The sequence below is a fragment of the Prionailurus bengalensis genome, chromosome A2 (assembly GCF_016509475.1).
Source record: "Prionailurus bengalensis isolate Pbe53 chromosome A2, Fcat_Pben_1.1_paternal_pri, whole genome shotgun sequence".
NCBI lineage: Eukaryota > Metazoa > Chordata > Mammalia > Carnivora > Felidae > Prionailurus > Prionailurus bengalensis.
This window is the reverse complement of record NC_057348.1, coordinates 106984717-107000166: the sequence shown is the minus strand read 5'-3', so window position 1 is coordinate 107000166 and position 15450 is coordinate 106984717. Positions and strand designations below refer to the sequence as shown.

Genomic DNA, 15450 nt, shown 5'->3' with positions numbered 1-15450 from the left:
TAAACCACTGATGGGCATATTAGTTTAATATACCCTCTTTGCCTACACACCTTGATTATAAGTGAGCTTTTATATACATTGTTTCATCCCTCTTATTCTTGGAAAGAATTTTTAGTGTTGCTGTCAGATACTTGAGTGTTGCTAGAGATAATTCTCTGAACAGGTGGCTTTCTCTCTTACACATTTATGACTTTTTGACCCGCTGTGCTCTCAATTTGTTTGATCCTGTTACTTATTCTTAGTCAACTGCTTTCACATTCTCAGAGAGGTAGTGACAAACTTTCTACTATTTCCTTACTCTCTTGTCACTACTTCTCTGCCAACATCACTCACTCTCAGTAGATGACCCATAATCCCACTACCTTAAGAAGGAAGAAGCCTGTAACACGAATATCCATAAATTACCAATTCTCCACACAAGTGGTAGCAAAGTGCCAGCTAGGGGTTAATTTCATCCTACAGTGTGTTTTGGGGAAAGAATGCCTTAAAACAGGGTCCTCATAACCCAAGTTGGCATAATTTTTGCTTTTTGTGTCATCGAGCCATATGATTCAAATATATCCCCAGCCTCTATTATTATTTTTCCATTATATATGCAGAAATAGATATATTTTATTAAGTTGAATCTTTTATATATAAATTGCAGGTAGTATGACATTACATTGCTAAATATGTCAGCAGGCATCTTGTAAGATTAAGGACAATTTTTTATACAATTTCCATACTATTATCACACATAGGAATATTAATGATAATTCCATAATATTAATCACTATCCTGTCTATTCAAATGCTTAAATATATCTCAAAAATGTCTTTTATAGGTTTTGTTTGTGTTTTTTTTTTTTTTTTTTTTTTGGTGCTTGAGGTGGGGTGGACCATATCCATTTAAGATTTGTGCATCACACTTGCTGTTACTCTAAACCATTTTGACAACTTTAATCTTTTCTCTTGGCTTTCCAGTGCCTTGCTCTTTACAGACGGGTAAGGTGAACATAGACTCTTCCGAAGATAGAAGGCATCTGTGACCTATGTCCCGTAGACTGTTTCATGGACATCCTAATTTTTGCTTGAGAGTCTCTGGGACTTTCCTTGGCCCATGGCATAGGATAGGATAAGGCACTTACTCTGGATTAGAGGGAGAGCAAACATAGACTATAATAAAGATGGAAGAATTACACTCATGTCTTAAAATGTTTATTCAGATCTAAGCTTGAACTAAGAGCTGAGAAGAAAAAAATAGGAAAGCTGACAACAAATTGAGGTGATGTAGATTGAAATTAGCACATTTTCCCCACCCCCCATTATCTCAAGTGTTATATAGACTGATTGGGGCTCAAAAGTCAAGAATATTACTGAAGTCAGAAAGCTTTCTTTGAAAGTTCTATGAAATCTGTTTTCAGTCCATCTGAGAAATGGCAATTACTTCCATAGGGTTTTGCTGTTCATGGGATAGTTAACCTAAGTTCATCCTTTCAGACTTCATGACTTATTTTGATGAAAAATCTGCAGCTAAAACATTTTTTTACTTACATGATGAAAATATCTTCTCAATAGAGTTGTATTCCTGGACACTTCAAATTCCTCTGTGGCTTCTCTAGACCCCTTCTTTTTCTGATCCACTTTTATGTGCACTGGATCCTTCTAGTCCTCTATGCTGAGTAGCTGGGAAGTCGCTTCTGTTGCATTAACCTCATGTAGCTATTTATTCTTCTGTTTCTTGTTGCCTTCTTGGATTTACACTGCATCAGGGAGTAAACTAATGTCTATGTTCTCAGATTTTTCAGACCCATCTTGGATATCCATTTAGAGTCACTTTCACATAGCCCAGTCCTGGGGGTAAACTGGATTATACTGACCACTCCCTCCTTTTCAGAGACACACAAATGTCTAAGACCTTCTAACTTGACATCCAGTTTCATACGTAGCCCCACCACACACACCCCACCATTAGAAAACTTTATCTAGCATTATGTGTGTGATTTGTCAACAATTCTTCCAAATTTGCCCTGAGTCCCATAGGGCATAGACTTTTGGAATTGTTAACCTTTTATTCTGTTTTTTGCCAGAAACAAAGCTACTTACTGTGACTCAGAAAAGGAGGGCTGGTGAATAATTGAAGATGCACTGTCATGAAGACCAGTTTCAGTGTGTTTAACCTCATCTTTTTTTTTTTTTTAAGTTACTCTCAAGTAAAATTTTTCTACCTACTTAATAATATTTTCACTTTTTACTGATGCTAATGGAATTTTTTTTCTTATTTCCAGAAAAATCCCAAAATAAAATCCACACCATAAGCTATGTCTCCATCAAAAAGATACTGAGTGTTTTTAGCAAGGAATGAGAATTGGACTGGAAAATGGAAAAGTGGGCCGGGTAAATGGGCAACTCAGTGGAACTTAGAGATGAGTTCTTATTGTAAAACCTGAATGTAATATATCAGTATTATTTCAGAGAGGTATATGAAGCAGGTCAACAATATTGACCAATCTCCTTTGGGTGGATGAAGTTGCATTTTGGACAAGTACTTCACAACCCAACCCACTCTCCATTAGAGTATTCCTTATTCATTTATTTAATGGAATTAAGCAGAAAAAATATGACAAGGAAATGCATTTTATATTTATTCATTTATTTCACAGAAGAAGAGTGGTATAAGAACCTTTGTTGGCATTTGTTTTCAGTTTGACTTTTGTTTTTTTCAGCTTTAATATGAACTTCTCTTTTTCAGCAGACTCTGTCCACTTCAGGAGTTTCAGTCCCTGAGGTGCGTAAGCAAAAAAGGTTTTCACATTTGGCCATATAGGTCATTATACATCTTTTCATTGTTATAAAGAACATTTGGGGCTATCTCAGTGACCTACTAATATCAATTTGTTAGTTCATTTTGTCTCATATTCTGATATTTGGAATTGGGGATCTTTATATTTTTTTTTTAAGTTTATTACTATTATTTTATTTACTGTGAGAGAGAGACAGAGAGCAAGTGTTGGAGAGGCAGAGAGAGAGGGAGAGACGGAATCTCAAGCAGGCTCTGCACCATCAGCACAGAGCCTGACACGGGGCTAGAACTCAAACACCACGAGATCACGACCCCAGCCAAAATCAAGAGTCAGAAGCTGACTGATCCACCCAGGTACCCCAGGGAGATTTATATTTTCATGATAGGATTGACTTGAAACTGTTTCAATCTACTTTTGTGAACAAACATTAGGAAAGCAAAAAGTTATATGAAACAAATTATACAGAGAAAAATAAAAGTTATTTTGCAAAGAGTTTTGACCTGTGTATAAGAATAGCATCATTCCTATTTGTCATGTTAAAATGTAAATACCTTACAGAAAACCCAAACGATGCAAAGTTCTATACCATTAAAATGTAGTTTTAAGTGATAGTAGATTGAGAAACTCTTGCTCACTTCGAAGTGCCCATCATTTTAAAAAAGAATGTATCTGCATTAATCAGTTAGCATATGACATTATCTAGGAATGTCACTGGAATAAAATATAGTTACAGAAAAAATGACTTCTATTTTGAAAATAAATATAGGTATTCCCATACCATTTATTTTCAGTGAAGTCTTAGCTTTGTCTTTGCATTAATAAAGGAAAGCCTCCACATTTTTCTGTGACCCTATTCTATTCAGTTGTTTCTATCTTTTTTTAAATGTTTATTTATTTTGAGAGAGAGGGAGGGAGGGAGGGAGGGAGGAGCAGAGAGACAGGGACACGGAGAATCCCAAACAGGCTCTGTGCTGTTAGTGCAAAGCATGACGTGGGGCTCAATCCCACAGATGGTGATGTCATGACCTGAAGTGAAGGCAAGACCCGGATGCTCAACTGACTGAGCCATGCAGGAGCCCCTCAGTTATTTTTATCTTTAAAGGATATGCTCAGATGGTATTATTTCCCCTAAATTATAATTTGAATCGGCCTCCTTAGGAAAAATATTATTTATAATATATGAATACTACATAAGGATATGAGTTTCTTTAGAGGAAAGCATAATTGTACAAAAATGTAGTAACCTCTCTTCCCTACCCACCCCCTGCAAAAAAGTTTTCCAATTAGTGTAGACTGCTTCATGAGACTTTTAAAACTTTAATTTTGTAACCAGACATATACTTTAAAAGATACTGGAAATATGTTTGAAAAAGTAATGTTTCTAATCTAAGAGAAATATTAAATTGTTTTTGTAATCTTTAAGTCAATTGATACCATTATTATCATCATGGTTATAAAATAGAAATGTTGAATTACAGACTCAAGTGACAAGCGTTCTCAGAAAGTTTATCACTTAGTTCAGTTATTTAAGTGTAAGAGAACTGATTTTGTATATTCAGGTGTTTGAGTTTATTTTTGCCCGTGAATATAGGCACTGCGTTTGAGATTTAAAATTTTCTCCTTAGACTTGATAATTTCCACAGATCTCCCATATTAAACTGTATAATCTGTATCATATAAATAGAATAAATAGACCAAACTGCACTTTTCATAATACACTTTTCTCATTTAAAAAAAACAAACAAACAATTTCTTCTTCTGTAAAGTTATTAAAAGTCTTCATACATTGCCTTTTATTTTCTGGCAAGATATATTGGTTTATATTAATTTAGACTTTTCACCATTGTCTGAAATCATCATATGAGTTTTTTTCAACTATGTTGTTCCAAAAATTTGATTAAGCCCATATGTGGATGTTTACACTGGTGAGTGTGTGAACACACACACACACACACACACACACACACACGTATCCCTTTGTTCAACTGTCAGAAACAATTGCTTGTTAAGTAATTGTTAGGTTAAGATGTATGTGGGGGAACTTATGGAAGGATATAGACATACCTTAAACATTTAATGTGAAATATGTACATGTATATTTGTTGGCTACACTTTTGATGTAGGTTAAAGGGCTTTTCTATGAGGCTGTATCTCTTGTTTGGAAATTGTATATAGGCTTTCTTACATATATCACAGTCTTATCACCCATGGTAAGTTTCAGTTATCAATTGTTGTGAAGCAAAAGTAAAGCATTCCCTATTTCATGAAAAGATATTCATTTATTTATGAAAATAATTGAAGACAATTATTTTCAGTTTTTTAAAGTATAACAAAAATTCAAGGATCTGTAAAGCAATTTGAGTGTAAAATAACTCTTAATATTTTTTAAAGTTTATTTGTTTTGAGAGATAGAGCATGAGCAGGGGAGGGGCAGAAAGAGAGAGAAAGGGACAATCCCAAGTAAGTCCCATCCTGTCAGTGCAGAGCCTGACATGGGACTCAATCTCACAACCATGAGATCATGATCTGAGCCGAAATTGAGTCACTCACTTAACTGAATGAGACACTCAGACACCCCAGTAATTCTCAATTTTTATTAATTTTCAAAGCTTTTACAGTCATTGTGTCTTAATCCAACTGGACCACTCCTTCTACACACACACACACACACACACGCACACACACACACACACACACACACACACACATCATGTATTATTGTGGTTCCAAAGAATGCAAGTTATTTTCACAGAAACAACTTATTTTACACTCAGGATTCAATGGTTTGAGTAATAATGAAATCACATGGTTATAATAATAAGATAACAAATTCTACTTGGAGCTGGTATAAAAAGATTGGGGGCAGCATAGTAATCACTATGAGGAGCATTTAACTCAGCTGGTTGAAAGACATGATGAGTATGAACAAACAAGAGTGCTACCTCCTTGCTTTTAAACTTTGGTTCAACATGTCCGTGGTGACAGTTACAGAGAGAGGAAATGGAGAGTGAGTGAGGTACGTATGCACACACATACTTTTATAAAGTCACAACCATATACTGGCAAACAGCCCAAAGCAAAAGATTTTGGCATGGGCCTTCTCATTCCTAAATTTCATTGCTTCCAATCAGTATTTCTTGAACAGAAATTTTGTAAGTGGTTTGCACCCAATATGAAATTACTCCAAGATAAAATAGTCACATTGTGTGTGATGTGTGAAAACCAGGACTTGGGGACCAAGTTGTAAATTGTACCTCCGGGTTTTGTTGGTGAGTAGCACCTCTAGGTCGTTTAAGACTAGCTTGCATTCTAATTGTTTGCGTCTCGTGTGCCCCAAAAGACCCCACCTGGATCACAGCACCACTTATCCCCAGAAATGGGGACTCAGCAGACAAATAAAGTACTACCAAGTAAATGAGGTACTTCTTCACAACACCCATTTCGCACTCCTGCAGTGTAAGCAGCATACATGTGATAAGTTAAATGAGAAAATATAGCAATATACTTTTTTGTATCTTAAAAATTTTGCCATTCGCTAAGTGCCTATTTTATGCTGGTATCTTTATCCACATTTTCTTAATTTATCATCACAAAAATCTTCTCATTTTATAGATGAACTCAGTGGTGGCTTAGAGATAGCAAATAACTTGCCCAAGTTTGCATGGCACATAAAATACAAATCTGGGATTCGGCCTCCAAGCCCATACTTAGGACTTTTCCCAAAGTAGTTTTAGTTTTTTAATAAGTCCTTACTTAACTAAATTAAGAAAGAAATGAAAACCTTTATAATATATCAATTATTATATCTATGTTTAAAGCTTTCTAAACTTTTTTTTTTTAAATCAAGACTGCTTTGCTACTCAGCCATAATAAATTTTGCTGCAACTTCCAAGGATTCCTAGTAGATTTAGAGCTTTTGTTATTTTCCGAGTGAATTTGTTTCTCTCGGCAGGGAATGACTCCAGTTTCACAATAAGGTCACAATAATTAAAAGTGCAGTTCTGCAGCTGTCAGCCTTGCTTTCATGGAACCCATAACCCTACTAACCACCAATGAATTTGTTGGCACGTCTGCTTCCACGAGATCTTTTATATTGGGAATATCTAAGTGTTACCTTGGGTTCAAATTCTAGAGCTCCTGGGAAATTTCTGTGGCCTAGCTCCAGTGGCAGAAAGGACTAAGTCTCCCCTAAGGCAGGTAACTGAGAAAGCAAGTTCCAGGACTAGCTAGAAGGATGCTGTTGCAACAGTGCACCAGCCCACCCTTTTGTGGCTTTGTACCAATGGAGGTACTTTGCTGCTGCCTGTTTCTCATGCTGAGATTGGACAAAAAGAAGAAAGCCCTGTGCTCGAGGTAATCATCACTTGCTGCTTGTAGTTTGTGAGTGATCGATAACAGCAGGCTCAAGTATTGTGGTAAACATCCCTTTTGTGAAAGTGGTTTTCAGCAATGCACAAATACTCTACCTCTGAGAATCAGCATGATATAAAAAAAAATTTTTTTTAAAGCACAGGTTTAAAGGGAGGTCTTTTTATTTCATTTATTTCATCTTTCTGTTTTCTGTGAATGGTCCTTTCGGCTTTTTTTGTTGGTTAATTATGGTGATTATTCTTTTGGAATTCTATTACAATGTATTCCCCAGTTAAGATCTGTTGTACTACTTAGAGAGTCTGAGGATCACAAAACACTGAATTCTATATTCAAAATGTCTGCATAGCAAACACAAATGGCTGATATTTGAAAATCCTGAAATATCAATAACTATATTTTATTTTTTGTATTTTCTATATTTTGGGGGATAGAGTAGCTCTTTTCAGGGTTTGAATAATTTCTATTGATTAAAGCAATAATTTTCCAACTCTTTTTATATCTTGGATAATTTATCTGGCAGAACAAAATTTGTCTTGATTATAATAAGGTAATTTATTTTGTTATTTAAAGCCCAAAAACTTAAAAAAAAAAAAAAGCAGAAGGTGAAGTGGTGAGCACTGACCTCTATTACCAGAAATCAATATTCTCCTGAATAATGATGCAAAATAAGGTTGGTGAGTTCTTCTTGAAACTTTTCAGTAACTTCAATAAGGGGAGTAATTCTCTTAAATATCACAATAGAGATCTGCCATTCAGAGTTAACCCCCACAACAGGCTAATGAAATTTCTGTGGACAGCAGATCTTTAAAAGATGCAATTGCTTCCCCTTCCTGTCCCTCATATGAAATGAAAGAAGTAAAGATTTTCGTAGTGGAAATAGGAAAAAGCATCCAACTATCATTCGGTGAGCTTATGCTGCTTAACTAAAGTATAGTGGATATTTCATGGAGATTGCTCTACAACTTGGAAATAAAGATGAAACAAATGAGTACAATAAAATGATAACTCTGGGGAAAAAGTAAATGCTTATGAGTTTCTCCTGTTTACAATTTTCGGCCTTGAGTAATTCCACGCATTCTACCCACTAGACATATTTCCCTTAACCAAAGAAACCATTTGGTGTCTTTGGGGTGTGTGTATGAGTTCGTGTGTGTGTGTGTGTGTGTGTGTGTGTTTAAACAAATGTTTACTATTTTAGCATTATCTGGATTATATAATAAAATTCACATGCAGGTGGAGGTACTGACGATTTTTCTGTTGACTTGTTGTATACCTCTTTCTTATAATTTTAGATTTCAAAAATAAAATCTTAGTTGAACACTCAATGTAGGATTTACATTTTTTTTAATATCTTACAAAGGTTACTATAAAGCATTTGTTTCGTCTACTCCAGTTTACTCAGAAAGATGACTCCCTGGAGAGACCTGAAGCTACTTAATCAACTGCTTTTCGCTAGTTGGAGGGTCTTACCAGCAATGGAATTTCCCCAGCTATGTGCATGGCTAAGAATAAAATCAAGTTAATAGATAATTTGGTAGTTCTTTACAGACATACACTTACATGTATTCAATTTCCAGCATTATGTATATAAATAGTTTGGTCACAAATATCCAGTTCCAATATGACTAACCAACTTAAATTTTATTTCATTCTTGTAACCTAAGAATTTTAGGAATTAAATGTAAAATAACAATTGTTGGATTGTATGTCAGAATACAAGGTATTTAAGGTATGATAAGATATTAGATATAGAAGATATTAGGTATATAAGTATCTTCTACACTATAGATTTTTATAGAGTATTTTATAGAGCGTTGTATGTTTTACATACCTATATGCAAGCATCCAGAAAGAAATTATTCCCATACCTACCTCAGTATTTTATTTTTGAACTCCTAATATAAGTTATGGATTTTCAAATGTAATCACTGAGACTTGCTTATTTAATATACTTAATGTAACTAAGTGTAATTTTTCATACATATATGCACTTGGAAATAGAACAAACACTTTGCATAATACTAATGAGCACCCTAATGAGACAGCCACACTTTCTTATTCATAATAACTTTCATTTATTGAGCACATATTCTAATATAAGCACAATGTTAGGAATTTGTGTGTTTTCTATTAAATTTTGCACAACTCTGAGGAGTATGTATTGCTAACTCCATTTTGAATAAGAGTTAAGTGTTCCAAGGTTACATAACATTTAAGTAACAGAGATGGGATTCAGCTCAGGCTTTCTGACTCCAAACCTCATCCTATAATCCACTCTTTCTGTGCATTATACTCTTAACTCTCTAGGGACAAAATTGTAATTTGTAAGTTTAGAAAGAATGATCTATCTTTAAAAAAATCAATATTTTTGCCAGAAATTATGCTTATGTGAAAGTACATCGTTTTCCAAAGAATGTGAATTTCAGGAATCCTATTACACCATCCATTTTTAGCCACACAAAAAATATATTCAGTGATTTTACACCATGAAATTGCAAGGTAAATGGACTGTATTGATTAGCATCTATTTTGGTCTGAGAAATTTTCTGATCCATCTGGCCCTAATATAGTTAAAAAGAGCTTTACTTGTTAGTCCATTTAAAATATGTTCCAAAATTACAGAAATTGAAATGATGCTCTAAGAAGCAAATATAGGGACTAGAAAATATGTGTCACTCAAATATTTAAGCATACATGGCAGACATTGCTTTTTGATCAGAACAACTTTTCACTCCAAGCCTAGACATGGCCCAAGAATCCCTCTTAATACAATACTATTAAAACATTAGAAATTGTTTGACTCTTGATTCATCTATTTCTCCATTCATTTATCCTGACTTTTGTCAGACACTGATTGAGGATCTGATCTCGAACAGTGAAGCAAACCAACCACTTTTTCTTCTGAAGTTTTGACTAAAAGTGGGGATAGACCAGCATTAAACTAATTAAACAGAACACATTTCAGGTTGTAATAAATTATATATTATATGTGTATATAATATGCATATATATGTATATAATATATATGTGTAATGTGTATATATACACACATATGTATAATACATATTATATATGTGTGTATAATATGTATATATACACATATGTATAATACATATTATATATGTGTGTATAATATGTATATATACACATATGTATAATACATATTATATATGTATGTATAATATGTATATATACACATATGTATAATATATATGTGTATAATATGTATATAATATATATGTATATAATTATATATAATATATATACTTTTATGTGCAAATATATTTTTATTTCTATAAAAGGAGGCTAAAGGGAATAGAGAAGCCAATATGACACTTGAATAGAAACATGAAATAAGTAAGGAACATGCCCAAAAGAAAGCTTTGCAGCAGAGAGAAGAATGATGGCCAAAGCTCTGAATTAAGAGCTTACTTGTGATCAAAGCATAATGAGGAGGTGGGGATAGCTGGAATGGAGTGAAATAGGACGAGTGTGGCTGTTGTACAGAGAATTGACTGTAGGGAGACAAAGATGGAAGCAGATTGATCCCTTAGTTGATGATTACAATACTCCAGGTAAAGAAGATGGCAGAGGCTTAAGATATGTAATGTTGGAAGTGGTGAGTAATCATCCAGTTTGGGATTTATTTTTAAGGAGAGTAGGCAGGAAATTCAAGAAAAAATAGTTTTGGATATTTGAGGACTAATGTGTGTTTTAGACACACATGGACAGATAGAAAGGGCATTTGTATGTAGGAAGTAAAGTTTAAGGGAGAAATCTGAACAGGAACTATAAATTTGGAAGTCTTCCTCATAAAATTGAAATTCAAAGCCTTGGGATTTAATTAAGTTGCCTAGGGAGTGAGTGTAGATAGTGAAGATGAGCCATTCAAGGAAGAGGTTAAGTGTTATGGACCCTAAACCTGGGAGGGAGAATCAAAGAAAGAGACTCTGAGGAAGCAATTAGTGAAGTAGGAACAGAGCAAAGAGTAAGAGAAAGACGTGTCCAGAAGCCCAAGTGAGGCAAGTGTTCAGGAGACAGGAAGAGATCAGTCTTCTCAAATGCTGCTAAAAAGTGGAAAAGATGAAGCTGATCAATAGGTGTGGTAATGAGAAGGTCATTGGTGATTTTAAGAAGAGCAGATTTGGTTGATTAACGGTGACAAAATTCATTGGGTTGGGTTGAAGAGAGAGTGGGGGTGGGGGTGGGATTGAAACAGGAAGCAGCCAACTCCAAGAAATGTTTCCACTATGATGAACAAAGGAATTAGCTGGGATAGAATGTGTGTTTTAACTTTAATGCCATCCTTGATATAAATAGCAGCTTAAAGGTCTGTCATGTCTTCATTTTCAGTATTGCCTGCATGTATAAGCCTTGTTTTTAGTGCTCAGTAACAAATTTCTTAAATTGTAAGTCCATATTATTTATTCCTACCATTCCTTATGAAAATAATTAGTCTTACTGGTCCTTGATAACTTCTGGTGAAGAGTCCTGATTGGGCACATAGGGGGAATACCATCTGGCTTTCTTTAAGTGATAATTAATTTCTTTAAGATAATTAAAGAAAATAATATTTCTTCTTGTGCCTGTATCATGTGGACTGTTGCAAGCAACAGATTTCTTAGTAGTCATTAAGATACTCCAAATTAGGAGCATGGGCCCAAGTCTGTAGCCAATAAAGTCTTCTTTGTGTTCCCCTTTTTATTAAAACAATATTCTTATAAAAGATTGTCTCCTTACAGGAAAGACAAGCAACAGTGAAAAAGGAAAAAGGTGGTTCCCAACAGTCAAATAAAGTGACTGACAAAAACAAAATGCAAAGAGCCAACTCCGTGACCGTGGATGGCCAAGGCCTACAGGTAGGACTTTTTTGATCAAATTTTAGTGGCTTTCATATTTGTTCCTTCTATGCTCTTACAGGCACATATGTCCAGCTGTCAACACATTTATTTAATGTGCAATTAGCTCAGCAGAGGACTTCAGAAAGATCTTTGTTAATTTATCAAGATGACGGTTTTATATTTGATTGACAGAGTGACACTCTGATTATATTAATCTCTTATGACATTATCTGCATTTGAAACTAAATGGTAAGAGATCTTTTGCAATTCCATAGATTTTGCAAATCATTACTAAATGTAATTTAGTTAGTTACTAACTGTAAATTAGTTACTAAATGTAATTACTAAATTACTAAATGTACCATTTAGTTACAGGCATACATGTTATTTATTTACAAGTTTACTTTCTCCATATATGTTTATATATTTGGAAGAATCATTTTGGTGGCAAAAAAATGTTTAGGAAAAAAATAAAATGAATTTCATGTGTGTGGATATTTTTATTGCTAAGAAATAACATAAAGGGTTTTTATGATTTATTCATATATTCCTTTAGTTTTAATTCAAAATTAAAACTCCATATATATTTCTAGTTTGAATAAACACAGGTAACTCAAAATCTGTTTTTAGCACCCTAGTATCTCGGACATCAGCAGTAAGATTACTTTCAACCTACATTTTTAGACATCGTAGAGATTGTGTGGATTGTATTTATTTGCCTTTATTTTTCACTCCAACCAACATGTGAAGTTGGCTAAATCTTTGTGACATTGTGCATTCATTTTTTTTGTTTTTTTACCTATAATTCTCTCTTCTAATTTTCATTTCCTTTTCTTACAACAATATGCTTCAAGTTTCATGTTCTCCAAAAAAAAATTACCAACCACTTACCAAACAAAAATATATTATGTCACATTCTTGCCTTCAATATACAGAACTTTGTATCTTCACTTTTCATTAATTATTTTATCTATGATATTATGGATTATGTGTTTTATATTTCCCTATATTGGAAGCACAGTTCAGAGCACAGAGTAGTTGCCTAAATGCATGTTTCTTCATTATTTTGAAGATCTCATTAAAATTTAATAATAATTGCTTAAATACTGGTAACCAGATTGCTGATTTGTTTTTGATCTAATAAAACACATTGTGAACGGAAATTTTTTAAGTGTTATTAAACTCAAATATAAAAAGAAGAAATTCTAAATGATGAAATTGTTACATTGGTTAGAAAGTTTAAAAATTAAAAGAGTAAAATTAAAAGAGTATTACAAGAGTACTAAAAGAGTAAATCAGGATCTACACTTTTTGGTAGTCATCTTTATATGTTTAGCAACCTCATTGAAAGACTCAAATATGAAGTCTGTCTACTTGGATAGAAAAAAAAACTTAAGTGATCCTATTAAATTTTTGTGAAAAATATCAACATTTACAAATCTAATACACCAGCTGCAAATGTTGATTAATTACATCTTCAGTCATTCTGGGTTCCAGTGATGAAAATATCAGAATGTAGAATTAATTTAAAAATCAAGTACATTTCACACATGGCTAGATACATACTTCTCAACATGAAAGTTAAACGTGCACCATTTGTCAAACAGTATATGGTAGACATGGTGATAATATCTTACGCCGACTAAGTAACTGAATCTTCTCAATAAATATATGAGATAACTATCCTTAATTTTCTCAATAAACATATAATGCATATCATCATTATTATCATGACTTTCAAAATGAGGATACTGATGTTCAAAGGCAAAGTTATTTCCAGGGCCTCCCACTTAGTCAGTGGTAAAGCCAAAGTTTGATAAGGACAGTCTGACTCAGAGTTTATGTGTTTTACTCCTAAGATACCTGGCCTCCTTGGTTAACAAAGTTTAACAGGTATATAAATGCTAACTTCTTGACCAACTTGTTCTGACTACCTGCCTTTCTCTGTGGACATATTGCATCTCACAAAACAGATAATAACTTTTCTAAATTTTCTATAGAGTGTGAATTTATCAGGTAAAGTTGTTAGTCAGGACAGGGTAGACACCAGCCTTATAAAACAGGAGTAAATAAATACCTTAATTATTGTCATCATAATTTTTTTGAATTTTAAATGTTGGTATATAAATCATGTGCAATAGTCTTTCACCTCAGCAGTATGGACTAAAATTAATACACATGGGTATTCACATAATTTGGGGGAAAATAGAAAAAAATGAAAGAATAAATTATTGGATAGCTAATGCAAAGTAGAAAAATAAACTTTGTTGTGAGAATCAACTTAAAAATAATAACATGGTTATTCTTTATCAGGAAAGATAAAAAGATATGCCATAAAGTTAATTTTTCTGTGAGTTTTAAAAAATGTGTATCATGAAAAAGCATTGAGTTGCAGGCCAGTTTGCATAGAAGTCCATGACAGAAGAGATCTACCCTGCTTAAAGAAGACTATTAATCATAGTTAAGCACATTCATCTTACTTCTTTCCAGCTAACCAGCATAATGATCAGGATTATTATTTCTAATTAGAGGAAGTAATAGATCATGTATAACCTTAGGATGAGTCTCATTAATTAACCCGGGTCCTAGGGGACTTCAAATAGAGGTGGTTAGGCACTCTGTCTTTGTCATCGCTCATACCATAGGTTTACACTTAATACATATGATCGAATGTAATTGAAACTACAATTTCTAACACGCACGAGATGTAAAAATGCAGTAAGTATTCGCATGTGAACAAATAGGTGAAACAGAACCATGGTTTAAACTGTATTCAACTGAAGTTTCCTTGTCCCTAATTATTGTCTGAGAAGAATTTCCAAATTAAAGGGTCACTTGAGAACCAAAAAGTCCAGTTTGTGATACTCAACACTAGAAAGAACAGGGAACCTTTATATTTAAACATGTAAAACTGAGCCAGTGCCATGCCCTGCCACAGTGCTTCTCCCTGTCCCTACTTTCTTATTTGCAGTATCCCATTCTTTTAATTACCAAGACTGTAAACACACACACACACACACACACACACACACACACGTGTAGTATAAATGACTTTATAGTGTGTGTATACAATTAATTTCCCGTATTTGATTGGACTGTGTGTGTGTGTGCGCGCGCATGCCCCTTGACTACTTTAGGAACCTCAAGCCACTTGGCTCTTCCATAATTAGCTCTTCATTGTCATTTTAACTCCCTAAGTCCAGAATTATTACTCTACACTTTAAGTAATGCAACAACCTTTAAACTGAGTTCCTGTTCCCATAGTTGTAATGTGCTAGCTTATCAATAATATGGAAAAAATGGAGCTCCATATGAAGTGTCAAAACTGAGAGTTAGAATTGTCTCTAATATTAAGTAACATGGCCAGATTTGGCCTCATTAAAGTGTGATATTTGAGTAAAGACTTAGGTGAGATCTTTAGTCTGTGGATATCCAGCGGATGGGCAGCCCTAAGGC

The 15450-nt window shown here is 33.9% G+C and overlaps 1 protein-coding gene across 7 annotated transcripts in view; it reads left to right on the top strand.

Moving 5' to 3' along the window:
• The window catches only part of DGKB (diacylglycerol kinase beta), a 715318-nt gene that overhangs the window by 242564 nt on the left and 457304 nt on the right, over window positions 1–15450 (top strand). For 3 of the 7 annotated variants that reach the window (XM_043589009.1, XM_043589005.1, XM_043589006.1), the window contains 2 exons: window positions 2731–2766; window positions 11896–12012. In XM_043589009.1, coding sequence (XP_043444944.1) covers window positions 2731–2766; window positions 11896–12012 — 153 coding nt within the window. The remainder of the gene's footprint in view (window positions 1–2730; window positions 2767–11895; window positions 12013–15450) is intronic. The other 4 variants (XM_043589010.1, XM_043589007.1, XM_043589012.1 and 1 more) reach the window with 2 other exon arrangements.